Consider the following 21,089-nt stretch of genomic DNA (forward strand, 5'->3'; position numbering starts at 1 on the left):
TATAAAGGCTTTAAAGAGAACACCTCGATTTTTTTGTACTTAGTGCTTTTATGGAAAACCTGCGCTACATAACAAAATAATGTTTTTAATCATTGGGGGATGAGTTCCTCCTAAGGTTTCATCCTCTTTAATGTAAGGGAGATTTTCCTTGCCACTGATGTCACCACAATTATTGGAATCACTGTGGTACTGTGGTCGCTCATTAGAGGCTTGGACCCGTTTTCTCTGTACAGATGCTTTGTGACAACATCTGTTGTTAAAAGAGCTATATAAATACATTTGAACGGAACTGAATAATTGTTATTTAAAAGTTAATTTCTTTACACAAAAACACAGTGCAAGTATTTTTTTACAGCTCTTGGATGAAACGTGTGGTAAGAAAATCTTTACATAAACATATCAAAGAATGTTTATTTGCATTATACAAACGTCATTATACTGTACTATTCTTGGTTCTCATCACCTCAGTGATGCACATTTAGAGGATTTCCTACATTTTACTAGTAAAAGTTGCATTCTAATGACTAGTACCAACCAGTAAACTGTGTACACTGAGTATACTCAAAATCGAGTGTGGTTATGACTAAGACTATTATACCACAATGCAATGCAATGCAATAAAAAAATATTATATATATTATCTATATATTAGTATCTTCTAGTATGTTGTACACAATTGGACAACTGACTAAATGTAGTTAGAAATACATGACTGTCTTAGAGAGGAAATGATGAAGTAAAAACATTTTTAATAGTTGTATTTTTATTCTTGATTTTCCAATTCAATAAACATGTTCCAGTCTGACAAACAGCAAATAGCAAATAGATTTGCTAAGATATTCCTTGAATTTTACACAGTATTGCCATTAATCTATACATACATACAAACATAAATACAGACAAACAGACATACATACATCAGTTACAAATAATTAAATTCCTTGTCCATGCAAGATAAAACAATAAGAAAATATGTAGACTTGACTTAGTTCATCTTTATTCTTCACCCATTGCAGTCTGGATGATCTGGCCTCTCTTTAACTTCGCAGCTTCTTCAAATTTATCAATGGTTTGATTGCATTTCTTTTTCTACAACATAAAAACAAAAAACAATTGAAATACTAATTTTAATAAATAGAATATATACTAAAGTTTTACCTTCATATGTTAGACAATTCCAGAGCCTAGTAAGTCTCCCAGAAAAAAATAACTACAAATTCAAGAGCCATTATTGGCACATTATTGGACTGTTATTGCACTTGTTTAAATAGGTAGCATTAAATGCCTTGAATAACTTTTTAAAAATGTGGTTTATTGTTTTAAAGATTCAACTACTGTTAAAATCAGTATGGTTTGGACTTCACAAGCATATGTTCTCAAACTGTGCAAAATATTAAAAACTCTGTACAACATTCATGTGTTTGCCCACATACTTACAATCACAAACTTCTGTCTTTCTTTTTCCAGTCTGAGAAACTCCTCCACAGTCAGACTCTCCACTGACTTTTTCAGAGTGATGAATGTGCAGCTGGGGGAATGCGCTTTGTGCTCCTTTCTGTATCAGAGAATAGCATGTGCAGTGTGATGTTAGGTTAAAGCACTCTCTCTTGTAGCTTGTATGAATTAAATTGTGGTGCATATCCAGTATTACACAACATGAATCAAAATATAAATGTTCTAATAATTATATGTACAAAAAGTATCCTTTCAGTATTAGATCACCCTTCCCGTCATATGGTTTTCAGTCCAATACAATCTAAATTAAACAAGTGTTTTTTTCCACCCGCAGTGAATGTAAAGACGCTAATATTAGCTCACTGTTCTTTCCTGAGTGGATATGAAGAACATATTGAGCTAGAATACATTATATCTGTTCATAAAATGCCCAGCATAAGAATCTTCTTGTTGGTACTTCCTAACAGCATTTTAACATGTACTTGTTAAAATCTGATATTCTAGATCCTAGGTTTATTTATGTGCACTCTTGACACCTTACTGTACATGTGTACCAGTACTCCTGGACACTAGCCACTTTACTAAATACCTAAATACACACACCTCTTGCACAAGGTTTTATTTAAAAATGCACTGACTTTTCTTTGGTTAGACTCTTATGCACATTTTTACATGTTTTCAAAGAAATATTTGTAAATAGATTTTTCTTTAGGGTGGCTAATTAAATTGGAATCATATTAGTATCAGCCGTTATTTTGACCAAACGACACTGGCAACACTATTACAACTGGCCAACACTGACCAAAATACACAAATATAGCCCTAAATTCCCACGCTGGTGATTTGTAACAAAATGTCTTTGTAATAAGTTAGACATATGTATCTATAGTTGACTTTTGTGCCTGCACTCACCGTTTTATACTAATGTGCTGTTTTGTGGTAAAATTCCTTTTGGATCTTCTTTGCTTTTCTATTAAATTATTTACTTCCTTAGGTACTTGTTTGTTTATTTATTCTTCTTTTATTTTATTTTTTTAAAGACTTACTCTGGGTCGTCTTCAGGTTCCCAGCCCTCCAGTTCTTTCAGACAGAAGAAGCACTGCGCTACATCAGGGCTGTTAGCAGAGGGTGTGTGGATGAATCCAGCTTTAGCCATCTACAAGATTCAAGATTTAATATATTTTATTGTCACATCACAGAGTAGAGGTGTACAGGTGAGTGAAACACTTGCAGGGTGCAGGTTCCCACTAGTATGCAAAGACCAATATTTACAACATAGTAGAATAATAAAATAAAACAGAAATATACAGTTAACTGAAACAGTTTACACAGTATACACAATACACACGATAATTACACTATAGACATATGGCATTGTAGATATACGTTAATATGACTGGATATTAAAGAATATGCTGATATCTGAGTGTGTATTTGGAAGTGCAGAGATAGTCCAGTATGTGAAAGAGTAATATGAATAAAGTGCATGGTACAGAACGCATTTAAACGGGTTAACAGTGAAAACAGTCCATAGCAGCAGGACAGTTAAAGCTAATGCTAACAGGTATTAGGTGCTTATTCTACTTACAGTCTCGGGGGTGCACGCGCAGCCCTCTTCGAAAGGCCACCCGACGAAAGTTAAAAGTCTGTTTTCATAAAAGTAGAGCTTCGTATCCTCGTCAGGAGTGAAAGTCATGCTTAAGGTTTATTTTATATTTATCTAACGACCCGAACTCCGCTCCCACACAGACAGACACAACACCTCTACCGCCTGCAGAACTTTAAATTCACAGCGCGGCTTGAGATTGGTTAAGGACTTCGGCACGCATGCGCAGTTCATAAGAAACAGCGCCAACCTGTGGACCGTTTGCGTCTAGTTTCATCACGTGTTCAGCAGCCTTAGCTGGAAAGTCTCGGGTACATCCAAAAACAATATCATACACTAAACTAGACTAGTGAGTGCACTACTTAGGGTCATTTACTCCTAATTACAATCTAGCTAGCTACCAAGTACGCTAATAAGCTGTTTTATATGGAGCCTTGTATCGATAATTTATTCACAATCCACATGTGGATCGTTCTCAGCTCCTTGATACTTAATTATTTTAAAATGATGAGACCTTTGTCCTCATATGGAAACACTGGCTGGGTCCAGAAACTTTTCCTACTCTCAAACTAGTTCATAGTTCATAGTTCATTTCATTCACAGACTCAAACAGAATTTTATTTAGTTTTATTGTGACTTTTATTTTGACAGAAAATCGTTTCGGACAACTGTTGCTAGAATGACAATGCTCAACCGTAGCACCACTGACCGCATGTTTTATACTGGGCGAATAGACAAAATCAGTGCATTTCAAAGGTTTGACTGTAATGTCTGTACTGAAACCAAAGCGCCATGTTTGAGGTAGCGTCAGCAGTAGCTTTAAGTAGTAGAAACGATCTTAGTTACTAATCTTTGGAGAATTTCAAGCCAAAAAAACAAATAAAACAAAACTAGAGAAACAGACACAAAGTGAGGAAATAGCGCCTCCAGGTGACCTGAGAGAGGATGCCAGAGACTCAGATTTACATTAATTATCATCATTTAACAACACTGATATACACAACCTGACTACAACAAGGTGAAATGTTATTTTTGCTGTATCCAGCTTTGTAATTGTACCTGGATATTATTATATAAACGCTAGTGTTTACACCTGTGAACACTTCTGAAACTAGACTTTAAAGCCAAAAAGACTTCCTTTCTATTTCACCTGAAGCACCAAAATCAGCAGTAAGAATAATCTGTTGTGATCAATGAAAGTGCAGACTTTACTGTTTTTAAACATATCTGGGTATGTATGGACAGGTCTGTCTTTGGGGACTGTTACTTGTACAGCCTTACTTTCTGATCCCAAATGATAATGATAATTTATAAATGTTAGCATAATTTACTGTACCAACATGAGGACAAAGACAAAGATCACGTCCTATGAATCCCAAATTAAGAGGAGAAATTAAAAATGCACACCAAGCAAAGGTACAGGTCTCAGGAGGTTAAAGAAGATATTCACTTATATCTGCTTAACTACACACAAACACAAACATATATATATAGTAAATATATAGTAAAAAAACATCCAAATTGCTGAGTTTATTAAGAGCATAATACAGTTATTTAAACAGAAAATGTTGTTGTACACGATGTGATGCCTGTACTTTGTTTTAGTCTATGTATTCTTTTATTAATTTAAATATTTTTTATTGTTATTGTAAAATAATGCTATATGTAGCATGTCCTGGCTTGTAACTTATTACTCCGGCAAAAAAAACAAAAACATGATTTTGACCCTCTGACACATACAGCTACGTAAGGAACTAAAGATGGGTTCATTAGATTAAGCCAAAATGTTGTTTCTGAAATAAAAAAAACAACTATTTCTTGAGATGAAGTACAAATAATTAGAAAGAAAAAAACTAAATAATAAATACAACTTTTGCTGAGTAAAATATAGAAAAACAGTATTTCTATGAATTAACACCTCCAGCATGTACCAGCAAAATAACTGATTTCAATATACATCCCTGTTTGTTTTTCAATGCACTCCATATCTCTGTTCATCCATCAGTTTTTTATACTCTTTTTCCAGGTCAGGGTAGCAGTGGAACTGGAACCTACCCAGGATCGTTGGGAGCAACAATGACTTCGTTGGGGTGTAAGGCAGGAATACTCAGGGAATATCCCCTACCAGGTCAGCAGTCCAGTGCAGGTACCACACACATGCCTGTCATTTTTGTCAAAATTTAAGTGCCAGATCTCAAATCATAACATGATAAACCCTAAAAAACACAAAAATATAAGTGTTATTGCTTTAAATATAGCTGAGTAAAAATAATTAACAGACTAATAATAATAATAATAATAATAATAATAATAATATCAAACTGTTTCCACTGTTGCTGAGAGCAGTTGTCTTTATGAAACCACATTATGGTGCAGGTGCAGACCCTCCTAACAAACCCAAAAAATAGTTAACTAATGTTTGGCAGAGACTGTTTTATTGGAAAAAAAGCAATTCAGTGTTTAAAGCTTCATTACAGCAGGTCTTACAAAATACACTTTTATAATCAATTTTCAAGTAACATTAAGTTGCCTGATTGTCCTTTATCCTCTTGACCACTAGTGAACTTCACTCTAAAATCACAGACAGATGATTTCTATTGCTTTTAAAACCCATTAGAGGGGAAAACAGATAGAGAGAAAGAGAGACAGTTGTTGCTGAATGGTAAGATGGTACCAGAGGAAATGGTTTGTATGATGAATGATTTTCTTCAGAACATTTAAAACATGAAGCTTCACTTTCTGCAGAAATAATAAAGATTTATTTTTATGTGCTCCTACACTCAATAGTGTCTTAACACACGCAGAAATGTGTAACTTGAACTACTGTCTTTCGAGTCCATCAGAATTGGCAAGAATAGAGAGGCAGAAAGGCAAAGAAACCATACAGGGAGGGACAACAGGTAGAACATAGTCAAAAGTATTGGTTAAGGCCCACAGGCAGAAAACCATAGTGGCTCTGGGTGTATGTAAGGTTGTATAGTGTCAAAGAGGAACACTTTTGAAAAGTGACTGCTCAATAGTGCTAAATATTAACAACACAAACAGGCAAATTATACATCTAGAAATATACCTAAGAGATAACAGGGGGCACGTTGTTAACTTTTTACACTTTAAACCTAATAAATAATATTACAGGGGAAAATCAAGTTAAGTGTATGCAGTGTTTGCTAGTTTACTACAGGCGTAAAGTTTTTTAAATTTCAGATTTATAAAACCTGTTAGCCTATAAGTAACTCAGAATACTGACACAAAAACTAATGGTGACTGAAAATTGATTTTATTATTTACCCACAAAATTGCTCAGTTTCCAAACATGCACATTCACACATACTGCATCCTCCACTGCTTCCATAGCAAGTCCAAAAGTTTCAGGTGGCAAGAGAATGACAGTATCCAAGATGGCCACTAGGTGTCAATATTCCCAGAGAGATGAGCCATCAGCATTCTCTCCATCACTTTTCAGTGTGCCCCCTTGGTCTCCGCGCAGATACTTGCCATTCTTGCCCCTTATTGCAATTCGCCCATGTTCTAAGAACTCAAAGCAGAAATCTTCAGGTGTGTCGCCATCAGAGCACACCATGCCACTGCTGGAAACATACCAGAACCTTCCTCCTGCACCTGCAGGACAATCATACATATAAGACTTGAACTGTTCAAAAGAACAGTTAAAACATTACAAAACTTGATACTTGATTCAGACTTACAATTCTCTATTCATAAAGGCATGTGAAATAAGATAACATACAATAGTAAAGAAATTAACTGATTTCTCACAAAAGAGAGAGATGGTTAACATATGGTTATGGTTAAAGGCTCAAAGGTTTATTTCCTAACTAACATCCAAAAAGAAATGTCTTAATATAAAGAAATATAAAGGATGTTACATTCTTACTAATGCACACTGCATAACTAGCAGATTTGACCAAGTATCTGAATTAATCCCATAATATTGTTTAGCTCTAGTTTCCCACAAGCAGATTAAGCTTAAACTGAGACTTTAAGAGACTTTTAAGATTGAAGCCCCACTGCTAAGACCAATCGTAAGCCATGACTAAGAAAGAGCCCTTAATATAGCCAACAAAAAAAAAATCACCTTTAATATGATATGCTCCGTCACTGAAGCCTAATGTGAAGATGTCATAAACTGAGCGATTGGCGTCCAGTGTGTTTGAATTCTTGTGGTGGCACACGTATCCGTTCTCCCCTCGTAGGATTAGGATGGGCCTGTTGATCAGCTTTAGAATCATTTGCTCATCCTCCCCTGTGAAATGATGTAATGCAGAGCGGCAGATTAATAAAGGCACACTCATGCTTGATAGTAAAGAAGAAAAATACATATATTTGTTATTTGAGCTGTAATTTAAAGTGCAAATGATGTAATATCCCATTCACAATATTCATCTAACTCAGATCTTCTCCACATTCATTCCAGTAAACACCAGCACTCACCTACTGAGTCGCTGACTGCAGCGAGCTGTCCATTCTTCTTAGTGCACACATATTTCCCATTGTTAGCTCGTAGCGCCACCCTCCGTCCGAGCCACACGATGTCAAACATGGTGTTGGCGCCTCTGCACACACGGAGGAGACAGAAGCACTCTTTATCTTTTGACATTTATGGGCCATTAAAGGAAAATGTATGTAATCAATACATCAGGGTGTTTTAAGTGATACACACTTAACTCAGCAGTTATAACAGCTCTAACTGGCCCTCATAACTATCAGCCTGAAGTGTGACATTAAGGGCATTTATAGTGAAACGGGAGAAACACTCATGGTAATAACAGCAGTCTGCAGCATTTGTAGGTGAGAGCATCATACTTACGCTTCTCTGGCTGTCGACTGAATGCCTCCGTGAGCTACAAGCGTCCAGTAGTTGCCTTCATTTGTCCTGAACTTACATTTTTTGCTGTCTTTATCGATCTCCATTTGAAATGTCTCCATGTCTGTTTCATCCTCCTGATTCGCTGAGACACTCACGCCTGAGGAGAGGCAAATATAAAACATGCGTCAAACATGCCAAACCATTTTTTTTACTCACAGATACAAATGCTCTTAAATTCTCTCTCTCTTTTCACATTGACTTCCATTGAAAGTGAAGAAGTTTAGTTCTTTCTCCTGTAAAGCTGCTGTTTTGGAGATGCAATGTTTTTATGAGACATAAGAACCAATACCACTAGTCACAATAACACAGTATAAACAGTGATATATCTCTTCAGGATTATCTGCCAGTCTTTAATCTGGAGAAGCTGAGCTGATTAACTTGCTGTAATGAAGCTTACTGTAAATTCGTCTCAATCTGGTCTCTGAATGTTGTCTCATTATGACTTACATGAGCAGTTAATTCAGCTAATTCAAGTGTATGTTGCAGTAAATAATCCAGGTGGCCATGATGATCTAAATAACAACATTTTTCTATGGATTTACATGGTGCATAAGTTACTATTACATAAAAAACCTCCACCATCCACTAAAAGGTTCATTAGGGAATCAATAGTGCCTTGGAAAATGGAAAATGTTTATACATTACCTTGATGCAAAACTTTATATAGCCACTGTCCTGCAATTAATTTTTTTTTTTTTTGCTGTTTTTCACATTTGACAGTGAATCTGGTTGTCTGGCTGTCTTTTACAGTGTGTCCAAACAAAATGATAGATTTACTAATTAAAATGTTTCAAACTGACTTGGCAAAAAATATTTCCACTGAAATTTAATCTTCTATTTAATCTTCTTCTGAATGTTTTGCAGATACATGGTTTTAGCATGACATTAATAATATATTTGGCAGTTGTGCCCATTTGTATGGTTGCAAAGGCCTTGCTGCATACAATGTTTTAAGCCTGTTTTCTCTGGGGTTTCTGTAACTGAAGTCTATGAGCTACAACTCTATGCCAACGATGTCTTTATAAAATTCTCGGTAATGCAAAAATGTAACAGGATGCTGGTTCACATAGAAGAACCACATGTATGCTCGTATAGACGGTACCATCACGCTCGAAATTCATCCTATTCACAGTTTTATTTACAGCAAGAGAATGTTAATAGTATTACAGCAGAGGCTAAAGCGTTTCATGCATTACATTCTAAAACTAGTGAAAGAGAGCTAATGGATTTGCTGAGGAGGCTAACACCAGTTAATGAGACAAAATATTTGGACCTAATAGATCCAAGTTAGTTCCAGCATGTGGTGAAATATGCATTCCTGAGTGGAAAATAACAGTGGCGCATGCATCAGTTATATCAGTTACATTGATGAGGTAAGAGTAGGATACACGCCCTCATTAAATACAAATTACCTTAGAAAACAGATTGCACAGTCATGTCACAATATTATGACCACCTCCTTGTTTCTCCAATCATTGTCAATGTTATTAAAAACCACTGAGCATGTAGGAGCAGTTTGTAGTTCTATAATTACAGCTTGTTCACTGTGTTCTTCATTGGTTAACTCCACCACAGAGCAGTTTATTTTTGGGTGGTGGGTCATTCTCAGCACTGCAGTGACACTGGCATGGTGGTTGCGTGTTAGTGTGTGTTGTGTACTGGTATATATATATATAGACACAGCAGAGCTGCTGGAGTTTTTAAGCACCTCACTGTATTCCTGAACTGAGAATAGTCCATTAACTGCATCCTGTAGGCAGCGTCCTCTTAGCAGTGATGAAGGACTAGAGAATAATCAACACACACTGTGCAGCAACAGATAAGCTTATGTCTCTGACTTTACATCTGCAAGATGGACCAACCTAAGTGAGAGTGTGCAATAGAGAGGACAGTGAGTGTACACAGTGTTTAAAAACTCCAGCAGCACTGCTGTATCTCAACATTCAAACTGACACCGCACACACTAACACACCACCACCATGTCAGTGTCACTGCAGTGCTGAGAATGACCCAGCACCCAAGTAATATCTGCTCTGTGGTGGTCCTGTGGGGTCTTGAACACTGAAGAACAGGACGAAAGGCGGCTAGTAAAGTATATGTAAATAGAATGTGTGTGTATTATTATTTGCTATTATTATTATTATTTTTAGTAGTAGTAGTACTACACAATTCTTTTAAACACCATATACATCACATTGTATATCTGATTGTATTCTGCAGTCAAACTAACGGCATCAGTCAAAACGGCCTAGACAGACTGCATTTGTTCAGGACCAGAGTGGATGTGTCCAAAAATACCCCTTGATTATTTTCTTAATCCTTTAACAGCCCAAATCTTAAACCTGACCTCCTGCCTCCTCCACCCTCTCTTACCCTTCCTTCTCTCCTTCTCTCTCTCTCTCTCTCTCTTTCTCTCCATACTCTCCTAATGCTCTGTCTGTGGAGAAATGCAAAGCCGCACCGTGGGGCTCAATAAGCAGCTTTGAGTGGCGTAGGTACAATCCTTCAGCTCTGCCTCCATAGTCCCTCAACAGAGAAGAAAAGAAAAGGCTGAAGTGATGCCTGTGTTTTCGATGGGACACAGCAGGGTGCTGGAGACGTGCAGAGAGAGAAACCAGAACTATCAGCAGCATGCATCCATTGCATGCTTGTGCTTTATTATGTATGCCTGCATGTGTTTGTGTGCATTCGTCATCCAGCGGTATATCTCACCATTCATTATCAGAACTACACTGGCTGTTATACAGCTTCTTCACAGTTTCTAACACAATAGCACAATATGTACCTGTTTAGGCTATTTAGCTTCTACTGGAGACCGTAAACACAAAGCTGGCCTACGTACCACAAGCAAGAGTGTGAAAAAGTTGCAGCCTCTTTTTTCTTTTACTTTTTGATTAGGTAATATTTCAGTGCAGCCCTTCATCTCTGTGTACCGTTACACTTCATTTTCCAATTTCATGTCTGATTCTGCTTTACTTTTACACACCTGATAGAAACAGAGAGCCCAGCTGTGACTGGACTCTCCCCTTATCTAGTCGTTTGATCAGTTCTCCTCCCCGACGTGATGACCATTGAGCTCAATCCTGCACGCTTCAGCATGACCTCAGGCCCATCACAGAATACTCCCTCTCAATTTACTAACCCATTTCTGGGGAATGTAACAGTACCCAGAGATACAGAGACGGGCACAGGGCCCTCTGCAAACTGGGCCAAGTAGATCAGTGTATGTGGACCTTGTCAGACACCTACGCGATTAAATGAAACAATGCAAATGAGGACCACACACACGGCATCTGTTTACCTGTAGATTCTGACCATATTCTTAGAGCTTGGGTAAAGAGCTTCCTGAAACTAGTCTACTGGTCTAGAGATCTTGATGTTGGTTAAATTACTTAAGTAAATTATCAAGACATTTTCTCAGAGATGAATTATATATGGTAACCTGATAAGGGTACTAATCTTCTGTGGTTTACCAACCGTCCTTAACCTTTTTGCTAGCTTCTCCTTTCTATTTCTTTCCAAGAACACAGACCTAGATATGCACACAGATAGCCCGTCTCATCCTTTATACTAGACTTGCCCTTCTTTTTCACCTTCCAGGCAGATTAAAATGCCCCCAACAATGCCTGAAGGTGCTGAAGGACATGGTAACCGATCTGCCCACTGGAGCCCATGCCGTCTTTCCTACTTTAGGAGATAAGCTCTCATTTTGGATTGGTTCCCCTTCACCTCACAACCCCAGCCTTTCCACTTCCTCCATACCTGCTGCAGCCTAATCTTACTCCCAACCTGTCACCGCCAATCCAATCCAAACTAACAAATTCCCAATCTGAACAAAGCCAACCGAATGATCAGATGAACGGTTTGGAAAAATTGCCTTCTGACGTCACGTCTCATTATTGATTACGAGATCATCTGAGCTTGTGTTGCATCCTAGAGTGAGACGCCCAGGGCTTAATGAACCCCAGACCTGCAGAGCTGATTGGACGACTTGTCGGAAGTCATCTCGGCCTCCCTTCATCATGTAGCTGCTCTCTGGGAGAAATGAACTGCTGCATCCATTAGCAGAATTACTTTAGCTTAATTGCTTTTTTGTATGGGATGAATATGCAGTAGATAGTGAGAGATGCTTCTTTCTCATTAGCTACAACTACTCCATCTGCTGTGCACCATTCTCCCTCTATTTCTCTCCCACTACCAAAACAGCTCAATTTTAGTGATGCATCGCTGACTCATTTTTCACAATGCAGGTTCTGAATTCACAGTCAGTTTCTCAAAAGTAGAAATACAGCATTAACTACTTTTGGTTGTAAACTATCAATGCCTGTTTAGACACAAATATTGAGTAAAAATAAGTTTTTTATTCATTATCAAGTTCAAAGTTTGAAGTGTAAACCAATTCTATAATAATTAGGCATCTGAACATAAGTTATTTCTCTTAAAAAAAAAAAACTGAAGCAAAGATACAGGAATGGTCAGTGTAAATCCAAAGCGTTATTCTTGGCTCAGCTCAATCCTGGCATACGCCCTGACCCATATCCCTTGTTACCTCATATACAAGAGAAAAATGCAGCTCCTCTGCTACTAAAACCAAACTGCCAAATTATGGTTGGTTGGATGGTTTGCCACAGACTACAAAACAACAAGAAAAGCTATTTGTATTTGTGACTGCAGAAGTTTCCACACTAACAGTCTACACTGTAGGTACAATAAAGAAAACATTTTCATCAAACATTTTGTAACAAATGTTGTGCTTCTGTTCTATTTAAAATATCTTTTATTTTAAATGAGAGGGAATCTACCCCTTAAATGTGCCCCATGAGAGGATTTATACATCTTTAAACAAGAAATCCATAACGCAGTCATTCATAACTACAGGTCATTTATTGTCTTAGTCTTACCTCAGCCATCATTTGGTTGCACTAAATTTGTGTTTTCACAATACCAAAACTAAAACTTTCTATACGATACCTGCCAAAATATCTCAATACCGATACTGAAACTATAGCACGGCCAAAAACCTAAAGCATCAGAAATGAATGGAATGATGAAAGAGAAGATTATCAGTGTGATGATGTTTATTCTTTATTTCAAGTATGAACATAATAAGTTTTTAAAAATTCTTGGGAAGTAACTTCTGTCTGAGAGGGAGCCTCTACTAACCAGAAAATCTCTGAAAAAAGTTACTTTTAAAGAAATGTATTTATTGAAAGATGCTTATTGAGTGTTTTCCACAATGGATTAATCATGTATTTCTCACCAAAGAGTGATGATGCTGCAATATTAAGAAACTTTAGGATTTCTTTCTAGCTCTTTTTAGCCATATATGTGGCTTATACTAATGTGTTGAGGCATGCTTGAGTTATTAAGCTGAGAAGATGACAAGGTGCGATTTTTGTGTCAAACCCAATGCCTGTTGCCGATTGGGTTAAAGTATCAGTACTAAATATATGAAGTATTCTTCTATTTATAATGATGAGGTATTGATATACTTTTTGTGCATCACTACTTGGCACTTGATTTTTACAAATCAAGCAGCTAATTAGCGTTTATGCGTTACGTATTATATATATTTAGCCTTATGTTTACGCTACCAATATATTCTTAGCCATTTAGTCTGAACTGTAGCCATCATTGGACTGCTGCTTCAGTTTGGTAACATTACTGTTGTTTGTCTGAGGACCCTGATGTTGTTAATGTCAGCACTGCTGTTTGCGATAGGCGTTGTTTGCATGCCTTCACATTCTGCGAGAAATACCTCAGCAGCAGACTGTGCTCATGGCCTTTACAGAGGGAAAACGAGGGCGTCAGGTGTGCTTGTCCAGTGCGAAAGTTGGTCCGTCTGGCCAGACATTAGCAATATTAGCTGAACATTATCACTTTTATAAGAGTTCCACTTTTCACAACTGAAGATCTCTTCTTGTTGAGAGTGTACCTAGCGCAGAACACTTTCACACTCTTCATTGTCTTTCCCTCCTACTGGGTCGGCCCAGAAGACCGGCCCTCCCTGAGGATTCTCTGATTTGCGCCCTTATTGTAGCCCTTCTCATTGCATGGTCCCCCGATAAAGAAAAGCAGCGGAAGGCTTGTGTTTCTGAAAGCAGACTCCGCCATCATTGAAATGACCCTGTCCACTCAATTATTTATCACACCTTACCATTCTTGTGAGTGTGTGTGTATCTGTCTATGTACCATTTTGAGTGTGTGCGCATGTGCATGCTTGTGCATGTATCAATGGGTGTTCATGAGCATCCTCTTCCTGCCTCTTATCTCAAGATTAAAAAAGGAGGTGGGGGCATTGCTGACTGAGAATGTGTAAGTGTGTGTGTGTGTGTGTGTGTGTGTGTGTGTGTGTGGGTGTATGGAGTGGATTGGAGAAAATGGGATCTGTTACTGACCCAGCTTCTCTTCCCTTCAGTGCATATTCAAAGCCAATCAGTTTCTCCAGTAATTTATCTATTGCAGGTGGCTCAAAGTGCTTACCAGGAACGCTGTGCTGGAGACGGTATAAACCATTTCAGCATGCAGGGTTTACATTACACTATCGCTGCAACATGCAGCTCAACTAAGGTGCCTGGTCAAGAAGGCAAACAAAAAATATGCAGTGTGTTTGGGATCAGTTCACTTAGCCAGCGAATATAAAACAGCAGCATCTGGCCGAATAATAAAGCACTGCGCAGCTGAACAGACAGTTGCAGTACATTATATTGTTAAGGTCATGCTCGCGAGAAGGGCCTTTTGTTCGCCAGCTTTTCAGTATTATTACAGCACATGAAACTGCAGCATTTGCTGTGGACTAATGTGGAAATATATGCATTATTTTTAAAGAATAGAAGAACTACGCAATTTGAAATTGTTCTTTCATTATTACTTGGGTTAAGTAAGTAATTAAACATGTTGTATCTTTCAGTGGACATAGTTTACTCTAAACAATGCCTTTTAAGTTCCACTTTTCCAAATTGTCACTTCTTTCTTTTTTTTTTTATAAAAAATACAGCGCTAAAAGTAATTACAACTGTACAACTTAATGGCACACGGTAAAATGTCTCACCTTCTGGCAGCCACCATCGAGCCTCACTTAGGTCTGTCACAATAATTACATTATTGACTTATCGTACAATAAACATGGACATGACCTTAATAATTTTGAAAATCGTGAAATTGTCCATTAAACTCACATAAAATGTAACTTTTATACATATAACTTTTTATAATACAGAACAGTATTTTAGACAGTTGTTTAAAGAGCAAATCACCACTTTTTTATTTTGAACACAGGAATGTCATGTAGTGTTTTCTGCACAGCTGCATCAGGCCCATCTACCAGTGGATATTTTATGTGCTTTTTTGATGAGGATATTTTTGAGCACATAAACCAACCTGTGAGGCACCCAAGCATAATAAACTTTCCAGCTATCTGCCAATATTAACTAAAAAACACAACAACTGATATAGACAGTTCTCCTCAGTGCACTGTGGTAACTCAGAAAAAACACAGAAATGACCTTTGACCTCACACCTAAAAAAAATCACAACCCAAACCTGCTTTAGTTGAATGTTTTGTAATTAGTCTATATCAGTTCATCTGACATTTTAAAAGAAATTCTCTGTGCGTCCCTGAAATGGTGCACCCATTGTGCATCCATCTGTACACACACACACACACACACACAGGCTCGGGTCCATAGAAAAGCTCTGCCAATACAATGGGCTGCTCTGAGCAGCCACATATGACCCTAGGTTCACCACACTTAAGCGCTGGCTAGTGGAGTATAAAGCCCTGAGTACTGGGCTGTGGAGCAGTGGGACTGGGTTATCAGGAGTAACACAGCACCACTGGATTCATTTAGGATGAGTCTGATAGGTGTTTGTAATTTAGAACCAATTACATCAGTACCTGATCTCACTTTCACTAATAGTCTTGTGGCTGAATGCAATTATGCAAACACAATGTTAGTTATTTTAAAAAAGTTCAAAATAAATTCAAATCTGTACATTTACAAATTAAGTTCTACAGATTCTCACATATTTTATCATTTTTATAGATGATAAGATTCTTATTTACATATTTAAAGCATTTAAAGGGTATTTTTGGTGTTATTGTTTATGTTTGCTGTTTACATGTTTGCACTAAATATTCTGCACTTTAGTATTTTGGTGGACTTTTTGCTACATTACATTATTTTTGTTCAATTATTTATTTTGTTACATGATTAGTATTTTATACCAATTCAGGCTCTTGGTGAGTTACTACTGCTTACACAATTGACAAAAGTTTACAGATTTATTTTGTTTTCGCTGAAACTTAATATTAATATTTATATTTACATGAAACATTTTGTTGCAGTAGTTTATTCTTGAAATTGATTAAATATTTTTCGTTTTTTTCAGGGTTGTTTTTTACATTTCCAAACAATACCCTGAAATATTGGGATAATACTTTAGAGACATGCACCCCTACAGCTTCCTTCAGCTACATACTGTGTATACATACTTAAAAACTTAACTGCACTGGAAAGTGTTAACATAAAGCTACAAATAACACTTAAATAAGTGTGGATAAGTGGTAAATTATATAATTATTATCATGTGTTCTCTTTGTTAAAAGGCTTTTGCCAAAAAATGCTACCTATATAATACATTTCCTGTAAAAGATGTGTCTCTGCATTTACAGCACATGTATATAAGCCTATTCTTGTTCTATTCTTGAAAGCATTTATATGTTTTTATTACATTAATCATAGATGTGAATCGTGGCCCAAATTTTTAAAAGCAGACATATCAGAAAAAAAACTCCTTTATATTTAAGAAATAAAATAGTTTAACAAAAGGTGCATTCACACGCTAGTCAGCAGTGTCCCACTAGTGCAGTCACAACTACAAGCAGGTCACGTTCAGGCCCTTTGTTGTCGGAGTGACATGAAAAATGGCGGACACAAGGTTCAGTTTTACCTGCTTATTAGGGGAAAATGGTTAAATTCACAGAGATTACAGATTAAAATGATGTACAATAACAACCATTAACAGTGTCTGCACTGTAAAAAAAATAATGATCTACCATCAAAAACTGATTATTTTTATGTTAAAAGGTTATTGGCTATTTCAACGTGGGAAAACTGTTAATCCCTGAATTGTACACTAGTAATTATAATTTAAAGGGGTATTCATGTGCAGCTTTCAAGACTGGAACCTATATTTGTCATAATTTTGATAGCATGTAAATGCAGCATAATCCCAGATACTAAAACTAAATTAATATTAATGTATAAAATATATATTTAGATGTCAGACCTGTTTCTGATTATGTATGATTATAGACCAAGTTGTGACTTCTGGTAGGACTTCAAAATCTGTGCACTCTTTTATGAGGAAATAAACCAGCCATTCCTTATAAACTTTTTAAATATTTCCAGTTTTTCTGTTAAAAAATAAATGTAATATAATATAAAAATATTATATAAAAAATTATGAATAAACATCTCTTATTTTTCCTTTGTTGTCAAGTATCTGGGCTGTATGAGGCTGTTAAAGGAACATTACCCTAAATCTGGAATCTAATCTAAGAAGAACACACAATGGTCACACTGCTGCAGTCATAAACTAGACAAAGAAAATAACAGCTCTTGTGGGATCCATTCTTAAAAGGAAATTACCTCAGGATTACAAAAAGCATACAGCTGGGCATGCTTCCCTACAGCACACTGTAATTCTCTAGTCTCAGTTACCCAATAGGTATCAGTTGATTGTGACAGAAGCAGCCGTAATGAGGTCTAGTTACACAAAACAACTACAAGAGGACAAAGAGTGTGAGGGATGGGGAGACCTCTGCCATCACATCATCAGGATTAGGATATCTTTTAGATTTAGGCCAATTTAAGAAATAATTGGTCTAGGTCTGGTCTAATTTGAACCTTATTAAACATAGTTACTGCTTTTGCAAATGACTGACTGAATTAAGACGGCTTTAAACAGCAGAACTAAGGCACTTGCCCAGAAATAGTCTCTAATCTTAGAGCTATGAGGGGAACTAGAACACAGTCAGCATTACTTACCTTGTCGGATTGAGACAAATCTGTTATTGGCGGCCTGAAACACCACCTGTGGATGGCTTTCTTCCAGATCAAACAACTCATCCTTGCCTGGTTTGGAGCAGCGTCCTGAACGTAAGGTGCCTGTTGGCCCCATGGGGCTCAAGTACTTTCCTTCACAGTCCTTGAAAGCTAATTTACCAGATTTCAGTTCCAGGGTATATCCTGTTCCGCGACCATTTTCAAAAGACAGCTTCCCATCACTGCTTAGAAACCGGCTGTCACAGGTCTTTAGGCAGTATTTGCCATCTACGTAAACCAGGGTTAGGAGAGCATCGACGCCCCACGGGATGTTGCTGTCCACAGCTATCTCACCCTCAGGTGCAGACAGGTGGGCATAGCGCTTGCGAGCTACGCTTAGCAAGTTTGCTTGTGGGTGCAGGGCCAGGTGCATGGCCCACAGCTCTGCTTCACCAATGGTCTGAGCAAAGCAGGACAGATAGTCTTTTGACCCTCCAAAAAAACGCAGATGTGGCTCGGACTGCAGGGCCCAGCGACCGTCTGACTGTGCGACAATTAGGAACCTGCAGTCGCTCTCTTGTGACTCAGCCTCGCAACTCACCTTGCCATCTTTATCAGATGCCAGGTAGCGGCCCAAGTGGCTCCGCAGGTACACGACCTGCCCATCTTTCTCATCTTGCTCAAGTGTCCAGATCTGCTTTTTCTTGAGACTTGGTGCTGAAGCGTTCACTTTGAACCCGAATGCCTCTGCAGTTAAGTAACGGCTCTCAAAGTTAATCAGCCCAAATTGGAGCTTGAGGGCTTTATTGCCATTTGTGGGCATTGTCGTCCACTCAGGTGAATGCAGGAGAAGATTGCAGGAGCAGATATGAAACTGATTAACAGAAGCGATATATTTCCCACAAAGGATGAAGTTTTCAAAAAACAACAAGCTTCCTGATTTACTTGCCTGGTGTCTCTTTTTTTCTTGTAAATCTTCTGATAAATATCTGCCTTTTCTTATTAGTTTGGTTCTTGGATTTGTCGGTCTTCTTTCAGTGTTTTCTTCAGGTCCTTGGCTTCTTCTCTAAGTAAAAAAAGACTTCTCTTGTCTTGCTCCCCAGACAGCTTGCTGAGGCTCTGGGTTTTTTCTTCTGTTTCCTAATCAGCTCAGATTAAAATCAGCAGGACTCAACACCTCAATCCAGTGAGCTGTTGACGTCACCTTGATCCCACCGGTTCTTTCTCTTCCCTGCTTTTCTCACTCCCCTTTTTCCTACTCCCGTGCTCCTATTGCTCTATGTTCTATTGCTCGTTTCACCTCACCAATCTTAGTCTGGTCTGTGTCTGTCTGTCTTTCCAGTGGCTACCTGTGGGATTACCAAAAAACTGATCTCCTAAAGTGATGCTGTCCAAGGCCAAGCAGCACAGCGTGACTCCCCTCTTGCTGCTCCTCTTGTCTCTTCTTTCCTGTCTAGTTGATTAATTTCTGTGCCTCTTTTTCCTCTTCTCAGTGCTGTTCCTTCATTCATATCTTAGTTTTCCACCTGATTGGGCTTGAGTTTGATTGGTGGGTCCTTTAAACAGGGACATCGCTGAACGGAAACGGGTGCCCTACAAGATCTCCAAAGGCAGGCCCTTAGCAAGACTTAGACATGCTCTGTTCCCAGAAGGATGGCCATTTAATTAAGGCCGTTACTAGCACAAATGCTATCTAGCACTGATAGTACATCTGCACAATGCAATAAAACTTGCAGCAAAACATGCACTACGCACCAGCTTTTTCTTTTCCTCTTTTTCCTTGATTTGTATTTTTTCAGCCTTTTTCCTCTTCCTTGCTGGTCTTATTCCATAAACCCTTTTCTGAGGCCCTGTAATCCACCCTTTCTGTGGTCGCTGTGTCTTTATCCACTGCCCCAGTCTTCAGCTCTTTGCTGATGGCGTTGGGACACAAAGCTGGGTAACAAGAGCCCTCCCCCAGCGACAGTGGCCTGACTAAGGGATCAGTTTTCCAGAACACGCTTGGTATAAAGTTACATAGCTTCTCTGATTCCAAGCTCTGTGGTTCATCTTTGCAGGGGGTTCTACACATATGTGTGTTTACAGAAATGTATGCGCCCTGAAAAGCAGATAATCAAAGATAATTTGGGCTTTTTTATAATTGAATATGTTTCTATTCCAAAATTCCGTTTCTAAATCCAAAAATAAATATGATGTTGTCTAAATAGCTTGTACATTTCTTAGCCATGTGGGTAAGATGCAGCACATACTGTCCATTCATTTCAAATCCCAAACATATTTGTTAGGAGAACAGTCTCTCAGAGGCCCCCTAATCTTCCTTTCAATTATCCCACTACATTATTAGCCCAATCTAATCCACTAACAGCCCCCGGTCCCTCCTCTTTCCTCCAGTGTGTCTCTGAGAAACTGGACCTTCCATCTGTCAGCAATTGACTACAAGTGTATGAATCAGCCTGAGATATACACCAGCATGCCATGTACAATACAGGCTTTACAAACATGTAAACCTTTTTAAGAATGTTTAGCATATGAAAAATATTACTTTGATATAATCTAAAACACCATCCATCACATACGTTTGTACTCTTAATGAAATGTAATGGCACATTTAGGCTAGGGCTGCGCAATGAAAATGAGAGTGCTGTAGTTTTTTATTTTGCAGTATATGTACAGTATGTACCAGAAGTCACTAAAAGTCAATGATCCCATACTTTACAATAACAATAATAAAAACAGTATAAGTATTATTGGGCAAATATGATCTGCTTCTGGTCAATGCACCCAGCAGCAAAAAAAGTTTTGAATTTGCCTTGCATGTCCTGAGATGCCATGTTTGAGCACACCTACATTGTATGTATGTATCTACTTAATTTAGGCACACATTGAGTCATATATTATTAAATGCCTTAAAAAATAAAATAAAATAAAATAAACATTTGCTACACACTTTAACATCCCACCAACTCACAATGCTATTTTTATAGCTCTCCCAGCGGACTACTTAGATGCTCTCCAAGGATTTCTTGCATGGCTAACCCCTCCCTGCTTTGGAATCAGTAGTGTAATCCATGAACAGCCTGACTGACACCTTTGG

General features: G+C 37.8%; 2 protein-coding genes across 2 annotated transcripts; both read right to left on the reverse strand.

Annotated features, from left to right (window-relative positions):
• Positions 1–745: 745 nt before the first annotated feature.
• On the reverse strand, positions 746–3,250 carry birc5a (baculoviral IAP repeat containing 5a). The gene is made up of 4 exons (XM_007259294.3): positions 3,044–3,250; positions 2,502–2,611; positions 1,438–1,555; positions 746–1,089 (listed from the first exon to the last, which is right to left on the reverse strand). The coding sequence occupies exons 1-4, from the start codon at positions 3,149–3,151 to the stop codon at positions 997–999; spliced, it is 429 nt and encodes a 142-aa protein (XP_007259356.2). The 5' UTR covers positions 3,152–3,250; the 3' UTR covers positions 746–996.
• Positions 3,251–5,479: 2,229 nt separating this feature from the next.
• Positions 5,480–19,905, reverse strand: fscn2b (fascin actin-bundling protein 2b, retinal). The gene is made up of 5 exons (XM_007259296.4): positions 17,999–19,905; positions 7,887–8,043; positions 7,511–7,632; positions 7,155–7,322; positions 5,480–6,679 (listed from the first exon to the last, which is right to left on the reverse strand). Exons 1-5 carry the CDS (start codon positions 18,816–18,818, stop codon positions 6,474–6,476), a joined length of 1,473 nt encoding a protein of 490 aa, XP_007259358.1. The 5' UTR covers positions 18,819–19,905; the 3' UTR covers positions 5,480–6,473.
• Positions 19,906–21,089: the final 1,184 nt, after the last annotated feature.

This window comes from Astyanax mexicanus, chromosome 15, assembly GCF_023375975.1.
Source record: "Astyanax mexicanus isolate ESR-SI-001 chromosome 15, AstMex3_surface, whole genome shotgun sequence".
Classification (NCBI taxonomy): Eukaryota; Metazoa; Chordata; class Actinopteri; order Characiformes; family Acestrorhamphidae; genus Astyanax; species Astyanax mexicanus.

What these genes read in the sequence shown, in the direction of transcription:
- birc5a (XM_007259294.3), bottom strand. Translation starts at nt 3,151, where the DNA reads ATGACTTTCACTCCTGACGAGGATACGAAGCTCTACTTTTATGAAAAC. An exon ending in GCGCGTGCACCCCCGAGACT is followed by an intron (nt 2,612 to 3,043) that starts GTAAGTAGAATA and finishes TGAATCTTGTAG; the next exon opens with ATGGCTAAAGCTGGATTCAT. An exon ending in GAACCTGAAGACGACCCAGA is followed by an intron (nt 1,556 to 2,501) that starts GTAAGTCTTTAA and finishes TCTCTGATACAG; the next exon opens with AAAGGAGCACAAAGCGCATT.
- fscn2b (XM_007259296.4), bottom strand. Translation starts at nt 18,818, where the DNA reads ATGCCCACAAATGGCAATAAAGCCCTCAAGCTCCAATTTGGGCTGATT. An exon ending in TGCAGTCAGCGACTCAGTAG is followed by an intron (nt 7,323 to 7,510) that starts GTGAGTGCTGGT and finishes ATCATTTCACAG; the next exon opens with GGGAGGATGAGCAAATGATT. An exon ending in CGGAGCATATCATATTAAAG is followed by an intron (nt 6,680 to 7,154) that starts GTGATTTTTTTT and finishes ATTGTCCTGCAG; the next exon opens with GTGCAGGAGGAAGGTTCTGG.